We start from the raw sequence: 16,574 nt of genomic DNA on the forward strand, positions 1-16,574 counted from the left end.
AAGGTTGTGTCTACCTGGAGGCAGGGACATCTTTTCGTAATTGGACAAAGATACCATATGAGCTATCAAAGGCCCTGATAATGCTTCATGTGTGTTACCTCCCTGAGTCCCCACAACAGCAGTGTGGGCTAGATACGAACACCCACCCCCATGTTACAGAGGAGGAACGCCGGGCCCAGAGACTTCAGATCACTTAGCTAAGTCACTCTGTCAGGGATAAAACGAGGATTTGAACCTGATGCTGAAGCCCATGCTCTAATCCACCACGCCACTGTACTGGCCCTATCCCTGAGTGCTCAATAAATGAAGGGAAAATACGCAATCCTCTGACTTTTAACATTAAAAAATATATATGGCAGTTCTAATGAGGCCCCAGGGCTACCAAGGCCCTCAGTAAAGTTATAGAAACTCAACTGATCAGGAATTTGGAACATCGTTTTTAAGTGCTCCAAACTGTGTGACCCTATGCTTGTTAAGCATTTCGGTAGCTCAATTTTCTCAACTGAAAGTAAGAGTAGTTTTAATAAAGGAACATTTCCCATAGCTATTTGCAGAGTGTGCGTGCATATGTAATCATCTTCACATCTGTCGTTGGAGAAAGGCGTTACCATCACCCTTTTGCGCAAGGTGGTGAGTGAGATGCTCAGGGTCACACAGCGAGAAAAGCAGAGGGGAGACGTGAAACCGGGGCTCCTGACTCCCAGGCCCATGCTCAGTCTGGGGCTCCTTCCTAAGTACCTGAGAACTTCTGGAGTACCCGCAACCTGCCTGCTGGCCCAATCACCACACAGTGCACATGCAAGTCAGATGGAACTGGAAACTGACATAAATCGCATGAGCACACTGAGATCTTTCAGAGGAAGACATGGCGGGAAGGAACACTCTGGAGGAGTCTTTGCTTGGTTCCTCTGTCTGGAAACAAAAGCTCTGCCTTCGCAGGAGCTGGGGCAGCCCAGGTGACAGCCTCGGGTAGTGTAAGGTTTCCAGCACTGCCTTGGGAAGGGAGGGTGACCTGGGAGCACTGGGGCCGGGGCCCATCTGATGGGGCTCAGCCTTCCTCCTGTGGCCAGGTTCAAAGGAAATAACATGTGTTAGAGCACTTTGTAAAGAGGTGTGGTCCAAATGCAGAATGTTGTTTTTCCTCTGTGGATCTGGAGGGGGGGGGGGGTGAAGGGAGAAACAACTGATTCCATCTGTGCTCAAATGACAGACTTGCCCATCCTCTGATGAAATGTGGGCTGCTGCTCCCCATCCCAGATGGGGTGCCGTGCAAAATGAAAACATGCACATGCCCTCTCCCTGCCTCATCACCAACAACCCACCACCATCTCCAGCTCCGCAGACACACTGTGCACAGGCTGGTAAGCGCCCTGTGCACAAGGTCCCTCCTTGACTGTGGGCATACTACTCCTGATGTGGGATCGTATGAGGGGAAGTGTGGACAGACAGAAAGATACAGACCTTCCAGCGATTGCCGCACTCATTGCATAAGACAAAGGTAGTCATGGGCTCATCAGCGCTGCGTGTCTGCACCTGAGACAGAGACCACTCATGAAGTCCCTTCACTGCTCTCAGCCCTGCCCCAGCTCCCACTGTCTGCAGGAGTAGGTCTAAATCCCAGAGCTTGGCACTGTTATTCCCACCCCGCTCTGGCAATTCCCTTCTCACTTCCAACTGTCTGTGACTCTACAGTTCTGTGCCCTGTGAGTCTGGTTTCTCTTTGTCTTGCTTCACTGAGAACCCTATAATGTATCTTCTCCTCTCCTCTTGTAGGTCCATCAGCTCACTTCCAGTATCACACAGGCTCAGCCTGACCTTTGCCCTTTCAGTCTTGTTGATCCTTCTAAACTGATCTCTCTTTTGCCTCAAGACTCACCTCCCGCCTGACCAGGCGGTGGCGCAGTGGACAGAGCGTCGGACTGGGATGCGGAGGACCCAACCCTGAGGTCGCCAGCTTGAGCGTGGGCTCATCTGGTTTGAGCTTGGACCCAAGGTCGCTGGCTTGAGCAAGGGGTTACTCAGTCTGCTATAGCCCCACGGTCAGGGCACATATGAGAAAGCAATGATTGATGCTTCTCATCTCTCTTCGTTCCTGTCTGTCCCTGTCTATCCCTCTCTCTGACTCTCTCTCTGTCTCTGTAAAAAAAAAAGAAAAGAAAAAAAGAAAAGACCTCCTACAGGAAGTGTTCCCTGACTCAGCTCTGAACACACCCTATCAGGTAAGCTGAAAGCACCCTAGAGGTCACCTAGTAGTTCATTCTTTATTTAACTGGTGGAAGAACTGAGACCCGCAGAGAAAAAGAGATTTGAGGATCATTGAGACTATTTATTGTTATGTTTTCTAGTTTCTCACCCCCTTAATCAAACCATTCAGGTGCAGGAACTGGGTTTCCCTCAGCAAATCCTTGGTATTTCCAGATTCAACAATTGCTGTTCTGATTTTCTATGTGTCATGGACGGCCATGACATATAGCACATTGTTACTTCGCTGACAAGCAGCTATGAATGCTGCCAGCTGGGAGTCTATAGGATAGGAGGCAGACCCCCAGCTAAGGAGGGACACAGCAGTCGGCCTTCCAGCAGTGGCCATCCCAGCAGGAGGACACAGCCTAGCACAGCCTTGTCACTGGAGAGCAGCGACTCCTGGGGAAGAATACCATCGGGATTCCGCTGTGTGGAGAAAACTTGGCTGGTGAGCAGTTCACTTCTGGTGGGAGGCCAGGTGCAGGAAGCGCCCTCCTCCACATGGACCTGTGCTTACAGGAGAGCAGGAGCTTGTACAAACACCTCCAAATTCCCAAATTGGAATTCTCTGAGGGACAATTCCTGAGTGGCAAGGCTGATTGTATTTCTGCTGTAGCCAAGGACCCCACGAGCGAGATGCTCAGGGTAAATCTTCCTTACTGAGCAGATGGAGGAATTAATAGCGTTCCAGAATGACTAGATACCAATTAGAATCCAAGAACATTGGTATCCCAAGGATATAATATGTGCCACCCAGAAACAGAAGGTGGTTCTCTGGGTTTAAAGTCTTCCAGAGAAGGGGCCCCCATAGCCTCACATGGCTCCTCATACAGGGCAATGGCCTTCCCCTTCGAACTTGGGGCTACATTTCTTAGGCTTTCCACACCAAGCTGGCTATAATGAAGGCAGAAAGGTCTTGATCTAGATGTATTACTATCTCTGCCACTGACCATCTTGGCCATCTTGGACAAAGCTGCAAACCTTGTCCCCTGTCTGGGCCTCAGGGTCCCTGTGTGTAAAATGAGGAAGCTGAGTTTTATTAATATATTGCCATGTTCCCCTCCTGCCGTCTGTGACTCTGGAGTTCTGTGCGCTGTGAGTCTGGTTCCTCTCAGTCTTGCTTCAAACCCAGCCTGAACGTGCTGGCCAGGCCTCACAGACACACATCTGGGCGATCGTACATGCAGAAGAATGTTTTCTAGAGGCCGCGGGCACATATTGGTGAACCAAGATTTTCCCTTTTCTCTGCAGCCTGGAGTTTTAACCCTTTCCCCCTCTGGCTCTTCCCTGAACTCTCTCTGGTTCTCCATTTCCGTGCCCCTGTAGCTTTCTCCACCAAGGGTCCCTCCCGTCCTCTCCTTACCTGGTTATAGGTACAATTCTTTTTCTTGCATCTCTTGCACTGGAAGAGGCCGGTGGTGGTGCCGCCCGTTTTGGCCATCTGGTGCTCACGGATAGCTTCCTGGGTCATGGCGTTCCGCAATTCCCTCAGCTCGTCGCTGGCCATTTCCTGGAGAGAAACAAGTCTGCCCTTCAGGGCCGGGGAGCCCCAGAGGTCCTGCCCCAAGCCTGGTTTCTAGGGAGGGGAGGGGGACATGCTGGATTGAGTACAAGGAGTGGGAGGGAGGCCTGGACTCCTGGCCCTGCCACAGCTGGGGAAAGGCTATACCCAAAGAGTCTCCATTCTGCCTTCCGGTAAAAGGACAAACCTGGGGGCTCAACACTCTCATACGTATTTCCTCCGATCTGGTGCTCACCCTGCTTGCCGGGATCTTGGGCAGCTGCCTGAACCTTCCTGCTACAGCTGACTTGACCCGTGACCACTGGATCTACGACATTCTCCTTATCTTTCCAGTCTGGACGTGACCCGGGGCTTGTCTGAGTTGTGCTCACTACCGAGCCCATTCTGCCTGTGGGAACCTTGGTCTCACTATGACCTGCTGTTGCTGCCCCCCCCACGCAGGACCTGACACACCTGGGTTCACCCCACTTAACTGCTCACCTGTGAGTGGATCACAGAGCATCTTTAAGTTCCTACAGAACAGATCCGCCCATCTCGTGTCAGCTCACTGCAGACACTCAGTGTCCGTATTATCGGTCCTTCCTTCCTTTATCCATCCCCCTGGCCATTTGACTCCCCCTACACCTTTACCAAAGGACAGTAGAGAGGGGGACACTCAATCCAGGGAGAGTCCAGTTGAGATTGGTTTAGGGGAAGAAGGAAGGCAGAGACTAATCCTAAACAGTGATGATTTGGTACTGGCTATACATTTCCATTGTTGCTCTCTACCCTGACTCTTTAAACCACAGAGAACAGAGAGTTGGCAAAAAAAGGCGAATGACTTTAGTGACCACTAAATCTAATGCTGACGCCTGGCCTGTGGTGGCGCAGTGGATAAACCTTCGGCCTGGAATGCCAAGGTTGCCGGTTCGAAACCCTGGGCTGCCCTGGCCAAGGCACATACAACAAGCGAGCAATGAACAACTAATATGAAGCACCTATGAGTTGATACTTCCCAATCCATGCTCCCCTTTCTCTCCTGTCTCTGTAAAATCAATAAATAAAGTATTTTAAATCTAATGCTGACCACTGCATTATAATCACTTGAGGCTTTTTTTTTCTTTTCCAGATCAGAATCGCCACAATAATCATCAGCCCAGGATAAGCCCTGCATCGTCTATCTGAGCACCAGGCCCTATAGGATTGGCTCTGGGGCCGAACTGCTGCCACCCACCCAGGGGGCCTTGCTGCACAGCGTCCCAAGGGGGGGGGGCTTCGCAGGAGGGCAGCTTTCATTTCTGTTTCTTGAGAAAATGCAGATTCCTAGGAATCTAAAACTTGAAGGGCAAGCCCAGGAATATGCATTTTTACTAGCACCCCCAAGTTATTCTGGTGCACACGAATGTTTAAATTCTTCAGTGTTATATTCAGGGAATAGGTCTTAACCATTGGCAGGGTATATAGAAAAACAAGTCAAGCCAACGCCACATCAGCAAAAAGCAGCTGACTTTAATTTGGGGGGATTTCCCAGAACATAAAGCATTCGTTCATTCAAAATCTATTGGATGCCAATTTATTGAATGTCTTTAATTGCATTGGTATGCTGGTAAACCAGTTTTGACCATAGGGCTGGCTGATTTGTAGTATATACCAGTTTCCTTGGTGTAAAATGTAAATATTTCCATCACAGTCAATTTCAAGCTACTAATTCGATGTATCTGAATGCAGAGTTGGGCATGGCTACACATAATAATCTCTCCTGAGCTGGTAGGAGCTGGTTTGAGTAGACCACTGCCTCTAAGCCAGTGGTTCTCAAAGTGTGCACCCTAGAAGATTTCCAGGTGTGCCCTATGGTATTCCAGAGAAATATGTGCCTGTTGGGGACCAAAAAACCAACAGGGTTTTGGAGTTTAGAGTTCTGGGGGACAGAGGTATGGGGAATTGGCTATAAGCTGACAGTCTCCCCAACCCCCCACCTCACTTACCTGATTAGGTTGCAAAAGGCTGTCAAGCTGTGGTGCTAGATTGTTTACACTACCCCCCATGTTCCCTGGAAAGACTGGAGGCAAGTTTCTTCTATCCTTTGTTTGGTGTAAAGTTAAGATGATATGTATGGTGGGGGTTTTCTGCACTCAACACAAGGGTAAAAAGAGAGGAATTTTTCAATGTATTGACGAGGAAATGAGAGTTTGCCTTTCAAATATATGACCAAACACTGAAGAAATCACTAGGACACATCAGGCTCATGTTTCTCATAAACACAAGAAGGAAAAAACTTAACATATTTGTGCCAGGACCTGCCGAATTTGCTAAATCTTACTAAGAATGTATCTATATATATAAAAAGATAACTTTTTTGTCTTTTTTAAATTTTTAACCCCTCTTTTTTACAAATTCTAACAAGCATAACTAAAAAAAGTAACAAAAATGTTTTTAATGTCAGAATTTAATTTCGTCGTATTTATTTAATCTAATTACCATAAAAACACGCTTGGACTTTATATTTTTTCGTTAACATTTGACTTAATTATTTTAACATATTTCTCAGAAATTTGTATATAGTGCACCTATAATTATTTGTAGGATTTTAAATGTGCCCTGACTTCAAAAAGTTTGAGACCACTGCTCTAAGCCCTCAGGATTCAGATAGGATTTGGTTCCTGTCCCCAGGTAAATCTAATCTGGTGTAGTCAAGCATTTACACAAGACAGCAAGATAGTACACAAAGTACTAAAACAAAGGCATAGGTACCAATAAGCCAAGTTTGCAGGTTTGAACCCCAGTCAGGGCACATACAAGAATCAACCAATGAATGCATAAATAAATGGAACAATAAATTGATGTTTCTCTCTCTCTCTTCTATTCTCTCTAAAATTAATAAAAATTTAAAAATAATAAAATAAAGGCATACAAAGTGCACGGAAAGTCTCCCCACCATGTGGAGGCCAATTGCTTGGGGGCAGGGGAGGCTCATTAAAGAAGCTGACATCTTAACCGGTCTTGAAAGGTAAGCAGGACTTCCTGGGAGGATGGCACATTCTAGACACAGAAAATAGTCCATGCAAAAGGTCAGAGGACAAGAATAACATGTTTGGGGAAAAGTATTTAGAGTGGGGCTCAGGGTGAGGAGTGTGGGAGAAATGGCTGAGGGACAGATTGTGAAGATAATGTTGTGTGCCACCTAATACAAAAAGAAAAAAAAAATTAACCAAGCGGTGGCGCAGTGGATAGAGCGTCGGACTGGGATGCAGAGGACCCAGGTTCAAGACCCCGGCAAGGCTCACCAGCTTAAGCCCAAGATGGCTCAACTGACCCCCAAGGGGTCACTCACTCTGCTGTAGCCCCCTGGTCAAGGCACATATGAGAAAGCAATCAATGAGAAACTAAGGTGCCACAACAAAGAATTGATGCTTCTCATCTCTCTCCCTTCCTGTCTGTCTGTCCCTATCTGTTCCTCGCTCTCTCTCTGTCCTTGTCACACACACACAAAAACAAACAAATAAAAATTATGTTAAAAAAAAATCTAGCCACTCACCCACCAATCCATTACCTAACTCTGACCTGACTCCTTTAGAAGGGAGCAGCACCAAAGACACATAGAGTAACTATGGTCATATAAAAAATAAGGTAGAGCCCTGGCCAACTGGCAACTGGCTCTGTAGATAGAGCGTTGGCTCCATGTACAGACGTCCCAGGTTCAATTCCTGGTCAGGGCACACAAGAGAAGTGACCACCTGTTTCTCTCCCCCTCCCTCTCCACCTTCTCTCCCTCTATCCCTCTGACAGCCAGAGGCTTGATTGGTTCGGGTGGGGATGCTCAGTTGGTTTGAGCATTGCCCCCAGACAGGAGTTGCCAGGTGGATCCTGGTGGGGGCACATGTGAGAGTCTGTTTCTTTATCTCCCCTCCTTTCACTTAAAATAAATAAATAAATAGATAAATAAATAAATAAATAAGGTAGAAACATGAGGAAAATAAAGGTAGGAGTTGCCATGCCTCATGTTGTATTCACTGTTAGAGAAGGCCCCAAATGTGAATTTGATAAATACTCGTTGAGCACTTATGACATGCCAGGCACTGGTCTCAGTGCTGGGTGAACAGAGAGCAGACAAAACCTCTCTCTTTGTGGGGCTCAAAGTATGTCCACTGAACAGTTCTAATGGGTATCTCAGAAGAAAGACATATCCATTCTTTGAAATGTCTGGGAAGAGAGGAAAAGAGAGAAGGAAGATTGAGAGAATCAAGCGGACAAGGAAAGAGATGCCAAAAGGGAGTTAGGGAGACAGGGACGCAGAGAAGGACGTCCCCTCCATGGGCATCCACTGTCCCAGGCTTTCCCTGCCAGGAGTCCCCCGTCCTCTATGCCACCGCACAGCAAGTAGCCCAACCCCAAGCTGTTATTTTTCTTTTTTTTTTTTTTAAATATTTTATTTATTGATTTTTTTTAGAGAGAGAGGAGTGAGAGAGAGAGACAGAGAGAGAGAGAAGGGGGAGGAGCAGGAAGCATCAACTCCCATATGTGCCTTGACCAGGCAAGCCCAGGGTTTCGAACCGGCGACCTCAGTGTTCCAGGTCGACACTTTATCCCACTGCGCCACCACAGGTCAGGCCTATTTTTCTTATTGGAGCAAAAATGGTCCTATATGTCTGAGAGAAACTTCCTCCCTGGAGCAAAAGATGACCCCAGGAAGATTTCCTTGGCATCCATGCTGCCTGGGTTGCTGGCAGGGGTGGGGTCCTTGGCAACTAGCCCTGGCAGCCCCTTGTTGAGGACTTGCTAGATTCCTGGCTTGCTCTCCTTGGCCTGGTCAGCCTCTTTTTGGGCCTGGGTTGATCACCTGATTCTCTTGCCTTGTTCTAATGAACAGTTCTTGGGTGGGGCCTGACTTCATCCACATGTTTGGCTCGGCCGATTGCTTTGCTGGGACTTCTGGGGCCTTTGTTCTAATTCAGACGCACAGCTCTGTTCTGACCTCCTGCTTCTGGGAACTTGCTGGGTTTGGCTCAGATCTGTGCCAAACCTTGCTCCTGGTTCTCCTGGGCTTGGTTTCCCAACATGGCTCTGGCATTGCTTGTAAGACAGTTTCTTGATAGCATTCCCATAACACACACACCAAAAGAAGCAGAGGGACCCCTGAGCCATGGAGTGAGGGATAGAGAAAAACAGACACAAGGCTGGGCTTCCATAAAAGCCACAGCTTCACCTTGCAGGGAAGGAGCATACGCTATAAAGCCAAGTTGCAATTTGTAATTCTGGGCATATATGGCTATTGGCCTAAAAAAGATCAGATATTTTATAATAAGAAGAAAGATAATACTGGTCCACCTGTGTCAAGATCCCCATTTTTTTTGGTTTTGTTTTGGTTTGGTTTTTTATTCACTCTGCATTTGTTTATTTTTTTAAAAATTAATTTTAATGGGGTGACATTGATAAATCAGGGTACATATTGTAAGGTTGGTGGATAATGGGGGATGGTCACGTGGGGAACCCAGACCTGCGAACTTTGGCTAGGACCACCCACAACCAAGCACGCCAAAAGAAACTTCCCTGGAGCCCTTTGGAAAACAGCGACCGTCTGCCAGCCAGTGAGATTTCACTACGTCATATTAGCCCGACTTCCCTAGAGGACCCCTTTAAATTTGCCCACGTGATCTCTCCATGTGTGACTTCCCTAGCCTCCATCTTTCCTTGGGGCCAGAGAACCTCGCTGGGCGGGATGTGTGCTCTGTACTCAATAAAGCCTTTTACTATTCCACACTTCGTGGCTCTGACCCCTTCCTTCCTTCTTGGTGGGGAAAAATACTTTACACATATGTTCAGAGAAAACATCTCTAGGTTATTTTGACATTTAATTATGCTGCATTTCCATCAAGTTCCCCATTTTTATCCTAAAACTAAGGATATCATCTTTCTTATTTGGGGTATTGGAGGAAGTCAGTGAACCCTCTCCTCAGAAAAGCGCGCAAACACAGTACATAACACCCCCACACACACACCACACACGTAGACTAAATACACACACAGTACACATATCATACACACCCACTACACACACACACACACACAAACACACACACCACAAACACAGAGGCCCACACTTGCCAACAGTTTTTGAGGATTCCCAGAAACCTCGAGGCATACCCAGTCTCCAGGGTGCCATGCACCCCCCTTTCCGTCTCTGCAACACTCTGTTTCCTAGTGCTTAGTGGTACCCTCTCCAGGTTTTGTGGGGAATCCCTCGGGTAGCTCTGCCATTAAAGAGCTGCTCATACCTGACGTAGACTCTGGGTTCACATCCTTAACTGTCACGTACGAGTTGTGTGTGACCTCACTTTTCTCATCCATAAAATGGGGATATTTCCTCTTTAATAGCATTGTGCTGAGGGTTACATGAAATGATGGGTGACTATACTAATTCTGGGGAGGGCTTTTCATCTATTAACCTTCTAAACTCATTCAATGCTTAAGAGATGGCTATTATTATTCTTCCCACTTTACAGATGAGAAAACTGAGGCAGAGAGGTTAAGTGGCTTGTCTAAGATCCCACAGCTAAGTGGCAGAGGCAGAATTCAATCTCAGGCAGTCTGGCATAGCCCCCAAGTTTCCAACTTCCTCCAACAGGCTTGTTCCCCTTTCCTTCCCTTACCGACCCTTGGATGCTGGATCAGTCCTTCCTTCCTATTAGTTCCCATCATGGCTCTGTCATGGCACTTGCCACCTGTTTCATACATATCTGTAAGTGTGTCTGTCTCCCCACCTTGGACTGTGCTCCATGGAGACAGGGATGCCTGTTCTGGCTTGAGCTCAGAGCAGGGTAATGGGATGTAGGACTGAGGGAGGCAGGTAACAAAGTGTGAAGAATTGGTGCTCTGAGACCCAACAGCTTGCCTCCTGGCTTGAATATTTCCTAGCTGCAGGTATAGGCCAATCAGTTAACGCCTCTGAGCCTCAGCTTTCTTATCTATAAAATGGGGATAATAAACACTTCTACCTCAGTTGATATGAAGACAGAATTGGCCATTGTGTCTAAAGTGCTAGCACAGTGCTGAATATGCATTAGCCACGTTCTCTATAATGATGTTCCAGAAGCCTAGAGAGACAAGGAGTTAGAGATGGTCTCATTGTAAGAGCCCCTCGGCCCATCTTCATGGGATCACAAGCCTTGGACAAAGCCAGAGGGGCCTGGCCCCCCACCCCACCATGCAGAGGTCCCAGCCCGGCCCTCACCTCGGCTGTCATCTTGGCGATGAGGCTGGTGGAGATAGCCCCGCTGAGCACGTTCCTCCGCAGGCCAGGGTTCCGGGGGTCCTTGAGATTACTAATTCGGCTGCGCACACGGTTCCGGTACTTCATGTCTGTGCTCTTGAGCTCCTGGTAGATATGTGACATGGTCAAGGGCCAGTCAGCCACTCGTGGAAGGGCACAGGAGGATGGCGAGCCTCTCCCTGAAGGCTGGAGAGACCCAGGGTCACCTCTTCCTCTCCTTGGACTTGTATAGGGGTCAGGCACTTTTGTGGCATTCGAGGAGATTTCAGCTGGGCTTTGGGGTCAGCCACATATCAGGAACAGGAAACAGCCTCAATGGTGAGACCAGATCATTGCAGGCACTGTGGTGTCCGGGACTCCAGGAACGGGCACCCCAGGTTTACCTGAGCCTCTCATATGCCCACAGATGAGTCACATGACCTCTTTGTGCCTCAGTTTTTCTTATTTTTAAAATACAGGCTGTTATGAGGACTCAGTGAGCTAAGCTGCATGAGGCACTAGGGTGGTATCTGGGACATACCAAGAGCTCAACATTTGGGAGTTGTTAAAATGATAATAACGAAGGTCACCTCTAGTTATCTGGAGGTTGTGGATCCATTGGGCAGAGAAAAACAAGATTAGGAGCCACATGTTTAAGGCTCTAAGAAGTACTGCAATAAAGAAATCGCTGAGTTTTGTTTAATTCGTTGCTCCCAGTTCTCTAGAAAACCCCTTTTCTCTAGTAGCACTGTTTTACCGTCTCCTGGAACCTGCCCTGGGAATTGCGGGTCCGAATTGCATCTCTCATTAATAGATGAGGAAGCTGAGGCTCAGGAAGGGTGCAGGCCCTTGCTCAAGGTGACAGGGCGAATTCCCAGCAGAGACAGGGCGGGAAGTCAGACCCCCTCCTAACAGTACTGCTCTTTCCACTCATGCAGCAGGAAGTCGCCCTGGCCACACACCACAGTGACTGCTCTGTCCAGATGCTGCGTCCCAGACAGGCCTCCGCCCCCTCCCCTGGAGGAGCCCAGGGAACACAGCTGCATTTTCCCGGTCTCCTAAGCCAAGGAGTGCCAGGAAGATGGAACCAGCTGGCAGAAGCCATCTATGAGAAAGAGACTGGGGGGAACACAGACGAGTGGCAGCAGCTGACTTGCAAGAAGTGGAGGGAGGTCGTATTGTTTGTTTTTGTTGTTTTAATGTCACCTGTATAATAAAAATGCAAAAAGAAAAAATATGACACAGCACATTTGAAAGCCAAAATGTTTGTTTAAAAATCTGTGTTTGGGATTCCTGGAGGTGTGTATCTGCTTATGTGGGGAAAGGAGGGCTGGCAATTTTTTCCATCAGCTTCTTCCCAACTCTCTCGGTTTCCTGAGATCAGGGAAGGACGGGGCAGAGCGCCGACCCAGGTGTCACCGACCCCTCAAAAGGGCACACGTGAGCCATGTAGTCCAGGGTCGCTCTGAAGAGGACGGAGCTTAACCGGAAGACAAACATTCAAGCCCTCACACCTGATCTCCCACCATCTAAGAACAAAGAGCTAAAGGCTGCATGCAGCTCTGACTTCCTCTCCTTCAGCAGAGGGCCATTCAGGGGAGGAAGGAAACAAGGAAAGAGTTCAGGACGGGAATCCAAAGACCGAGGTTTTCAGTCCAGCTCTGACACCAGTAGTTCCTGAGCCTCAGTTTCCTCATCTGTGAAATGGGAACAGCCCTTGCCTCACAGAGATTGCTATGAGAATTAATGGAGGCAGGAAGTGTCAGTGACCTATCACAGTGCTTGGTGCATACTGGGGAGTAAAAAGCAGGAGCTGTTCTCTTCCGAGGTTGGAAGCAGGGGAAGGCTAAGCCTGAGAAATGCTGTCTTCTCTGTCCTCTCGACTGCTTGACGTCACAAACTCGGCATGTTATGACACAGCCTGTCTGGCACAGCAGCTGAGCCTTCAGGTTCTGGAATCACACTTCCTGGGTTCCAATCCCCACTATGCTACTACTACTACGTGGTGGGTGAGCTTTGGCAACTGACTTAATCTCTCTGTGCCCCGGTTACCTCATCTGTAAAACACGAAATGAGGAAACCTACCTCACGGATTGTTCTCAATGCTGAATGAGGTACTGTTCTTAAACCGCCTAGCATGAGGTCGGCAGGTGCAAGACTTAATAAATGTTAGCTCACATTAAGAACTCTGGTTCAGCCTGACCAGGTGGTGGCGCAGTGGATAGAGCGTCGGACTGGGATGCGGAAGGACCCAGGTTCGAGACCCCGAGGTCGCCAGCTTGAGCGCGGGCTCATCTGGCTTGAGCAAAGAGCTCACCAGCTTAGACCCAAGGTCGCTGGCTCCAGCAGGGGGTTACTCGGTCTGCTGAAGGCCCGCGGTCAAGGCACATGTGAGAAAGCAATCAATGAACAACTAAGAAGTCGCAATGCGCAATGAGAAACTGATGATTGATGCTTCTCATCTCTCTCCGTTCCTGTCTGTCTGTCCCTGTCTATCTCTGCCTCTGTAAAAAAAAAAAAAAAAAAGAACTCTGGTTCAGGGGCAGAGCAGGGGGCTGTCCCCGGAGCCCCTTCCCTTCTTGCTCGCTGTCCTGGGTCCCCTGCACTTGGGACACCTGCTGCTGGGCAGTCCAGGCACCCACAGCCTCGGCAAAGCCCAAGGATATGATCTTCGATTTCTGATGCCATCTTGTCACAGTTAACTCCACAGTCCTTGTAATCATCTAAAAGAGATGGGAGGTGGGGGGGGGGGGGTAAATAAATAAATAAATAAATAATAAAAGAGATTGGGAAACACAGGCATCAACCAGACATGACTTCGACCGTGAGGCCTGCCTGAGCTGGGATCTATAGTGTCCTGTACCACTCCCACGGCACTGAGAAAGACCACATCTCATCTGCCCTTGGGAAGCCCTTCCCGCCCCCATCCCTCTCACCATCCGCCTTCAAGGCCGCTGAGAGCATCTCCACACACTTGTCCCGGACGGAGTCCCCTGTGAGATAGCAGGGAGCCAGGAGACAGATGGAGGGGGCAAAGGTGGGGCTCGAGGGGCTGCTGGGTGTTTTGGGGGAGGTTTCCCCTTTCGACTTGCTGCTGTTTGATCTGAGGATGACAATCAGTAATCAACATTCTGACATAAGCAAATAAAGCATTTATGGAGCAATGATCTGCTTTAACCCTCATAACAGTCCTATGAGGTAGGTACTATTTTGAGTACTTGATATGGATCATCTCACATAATCCTCATAACAACCCTGTGAGCAGAGGATACTATTCTTATCTATTTTAGAGCTGCATTTTAAAGTGCATTTTAGAGACAGATGTATTTAAAGTTGCATTAAAAAATATATATTTTTAAAATTTTTGTTTCCTGATTTTAGAGAAAGGAAGGGGGAAACAGAAACATCAATCTGTTCCTGTATGTGCCCTGACCAGGGATCAAAACCACAATCGTTGTCTATTAGGATGACACTCTAACCAACTGAGCACTTGGCCAGGGCTAAAGATCCATTTTAAATAATGCTACTTAGGTCATATATCTGGAAACCAGTAGAACCAGAATTAAAACCCAGGCAGCCTGGCCAGGTGATGGAGCAGTGGATAGAGTGTCGACCTGGGACACTGAGGACCCAGGTTTGAAACCCTGAAGTCAACGGCTTGAGCACGGGCTCATCTGGCTTGAATGTGGGCTCATCCAATTTGAATGCAGGCTTACTAGCTTGAGTACAAGGTCGCTGGCTTGAGTATGGAATCATAGACATGATCCCATGGTCACTGGCTTGAGCCCAAGGTCACTGGCTTGAGCAAGAGGTCACTTGCTCAGATGGAGCCCCCTGGTCAAGGCACATATGAGAAAGCAATCAATGAACAACTAAAGTAATGCAACTATGGGTTGATGCTTTTCACCTCTCTCCCTCTTTTCTCTCTCTCTCTCCTTGCCTGCCACTAAAAAAAAAATAAGACAAAAAACCACCTGATCTGTAGTGGCATAGTGGATAAAGCATCGACCTGGAATGCTGAGGTCACTGGTTGGAAACCCTGGGCTTGCCTGGTCAGGACACGTACAGGAAGCAACTACTATGAGTTGATGCTTCCTGCTCCTCGCCCCACCCCTTTTCTCTCTCTCTGTCCTCCTTCTAAAATCAATAAATAAAATATTTTAAAAAAATAACAACAGCCTGACCAGGCAGTGGTGCAGTGGATAGAGCATCGAACTGGGATGCCGAGGACCCAGGTTCGAGACCCTGAGGTTGCCAGCTTGAGCTCGGGCTCATCTGGTTTGAGCAAAGCTCACCAGATTGAACTCAAAGTCACTGGCTTGAGCAAGAGGTTACTTGGTCTGCTATAGCCACACGGTCAAGGCACATATCAGAAAGCAATCAATGAACAACTAAGGTGTTGCAACGAAAAACTGATGATTGATGTTTCTCATCTTTTCTTTCCTATCTGTCTGTCCCTATCTATCCCTCTCTCTGACTCTCTCTCTGTCTCTGTAAAAAATAAATTAATTTAAAAAAAATAACAACAGTTGAACTAGAGTACCCAAGCTCTTATCCCACCACTGGTTACAGACCAGTGTAACAACAGCAAAAAACTATATCCATTAGGCACTGTGTGAGCTTCTCTCTCTCTCTCTCTCTCTCTCTCTCTGCTCTCATTAAACCATTTATTCACTCATTCATTAAGTACTTATTAGGCAGTTATTCTCAGGTCCTGTGCTAAGAACAAGGGATAAGCAGACAAGTCAGAAAAGTCAGACAAACTCCAAGTCAGAAAAGCTCCCTCCTTCAAGGAGCTTACAGTCTAGTGAACAGTGAATGTACTGCCACCATTTTAGAAGGCTGGCTTTTACCATGTGCCAGGAACTGTGCCCAGCCCTGGAGGAGCGCTTTCTAATTTAATCTTCACTCCAGTCCTGAGGTAAATACTATTATCATCCCTATTTGCAGATGATCTAGGTTTGTTTCTCTAACCTAGAGAGTTACACCAATGAGATCTGAACTCAGGCCTGATTCCAACCCTTACATTTGTAACTCCTATGATACATTACCCAAGAATGATCCCCTTTTCGTTTTGGCTTAACAAACCCACAAATAAATAAATAATAAGTATATACATATATATCCATAGGTGTATACGCACAGATGATTGTAAAGATTAACTGTGTGTCTTAGTCTGCCTGGGTTGCCGTAATAAAATACTAGACTGGGGGTCTTAAACAACAGAAATTTATTTCTCAGAGTTCTAGAGACTGGTAAGTCCAAGATCAAACTGCTGGTCAGTTTGGTTTTCAGTGAAAGTTCTTCCTGGCATGAAGATGACCTTCTCTCTAGCCGTACATGGCAGGGAGAGAGTGATGACACTACTATTGGATCAGGCTTCCACCCATATGACATCATTTAACCTTAATTACCTCCATAAAGGCCATACTTCCAAATTCAGTCACATTGGGAGCTGGGGCTTCACCATGTGAATTTGGGGAGGGAGGAGTCAATAACATTCAGATTAATAACAATTATCTCTCTCAGATGGGATTATATATTTTAATTTTCTTCTTTTTCTTATATTTATTTTCTAAGTCT

At 47.5% G+C, this 16,574-nt stretch overlaps 1 protein-coding gene and 1 non-coding gene across 2 annotated transcripts in view; both read right to left on the reverse strand.

Annotated features, from left to right (window-relative positions):
* Positions 1–16,574, reverse strand: part of TCEA3 (transcription elongation factor A3) — a 47,499-nt gene that overhangs the window by 906 nt on the left and 30,019 nt on the right. The window contains exons 6-10 of the mRNA XM_066375408.1: positions 13,928–14,094; positions 13,653–13,714; positions 10,974–11,123; positions 3,608–3,754; positions 1,462–1,533 (exon numbers count right to left, since the gene is read on the reverse strand). Of these exons, the coding sequence (XP_066231505.1) occupies positions 1,462–1,533; positions 3,608–3,754; positions 10,974–11,123; positions 13,653–13,714; positions 13,928–14,094 (598 nt within the window). The remainder of the gene's footprint in view (positions 1–1,461; positions 1,534–3,607; positions 3,755–10,973; positions 11,124–13,652; positions 13,715–13,927; positions 14,095–16,574) is intronic.
* Positions 4,872–5,035, reverse strand: LOC136401695 (small Cajal body-specific RNA 2). Its single transcript, XR_010750703.1, has one exon. It is a non-coding gene; the product is annotated as a small Cajal body-specific RNA 2 (non-coding RNA).

This window comes from Saccopteryx leptura, chromosome 3 (assembly GCF_036850995.1).
Source record: "Saccopteryx leptura isolate mSacLep1 chromosome 3, mSacLep1_pri_phased_curated, whole genome shotgun sequence".
NCBI classification, from domain to species: domain Eukaryota; kingdom Metazoa; phylum Chordata; class Mammalia; order Chiroptera; family Emballonuridae; genus Saccopteryx; species Saccopteryx leptura.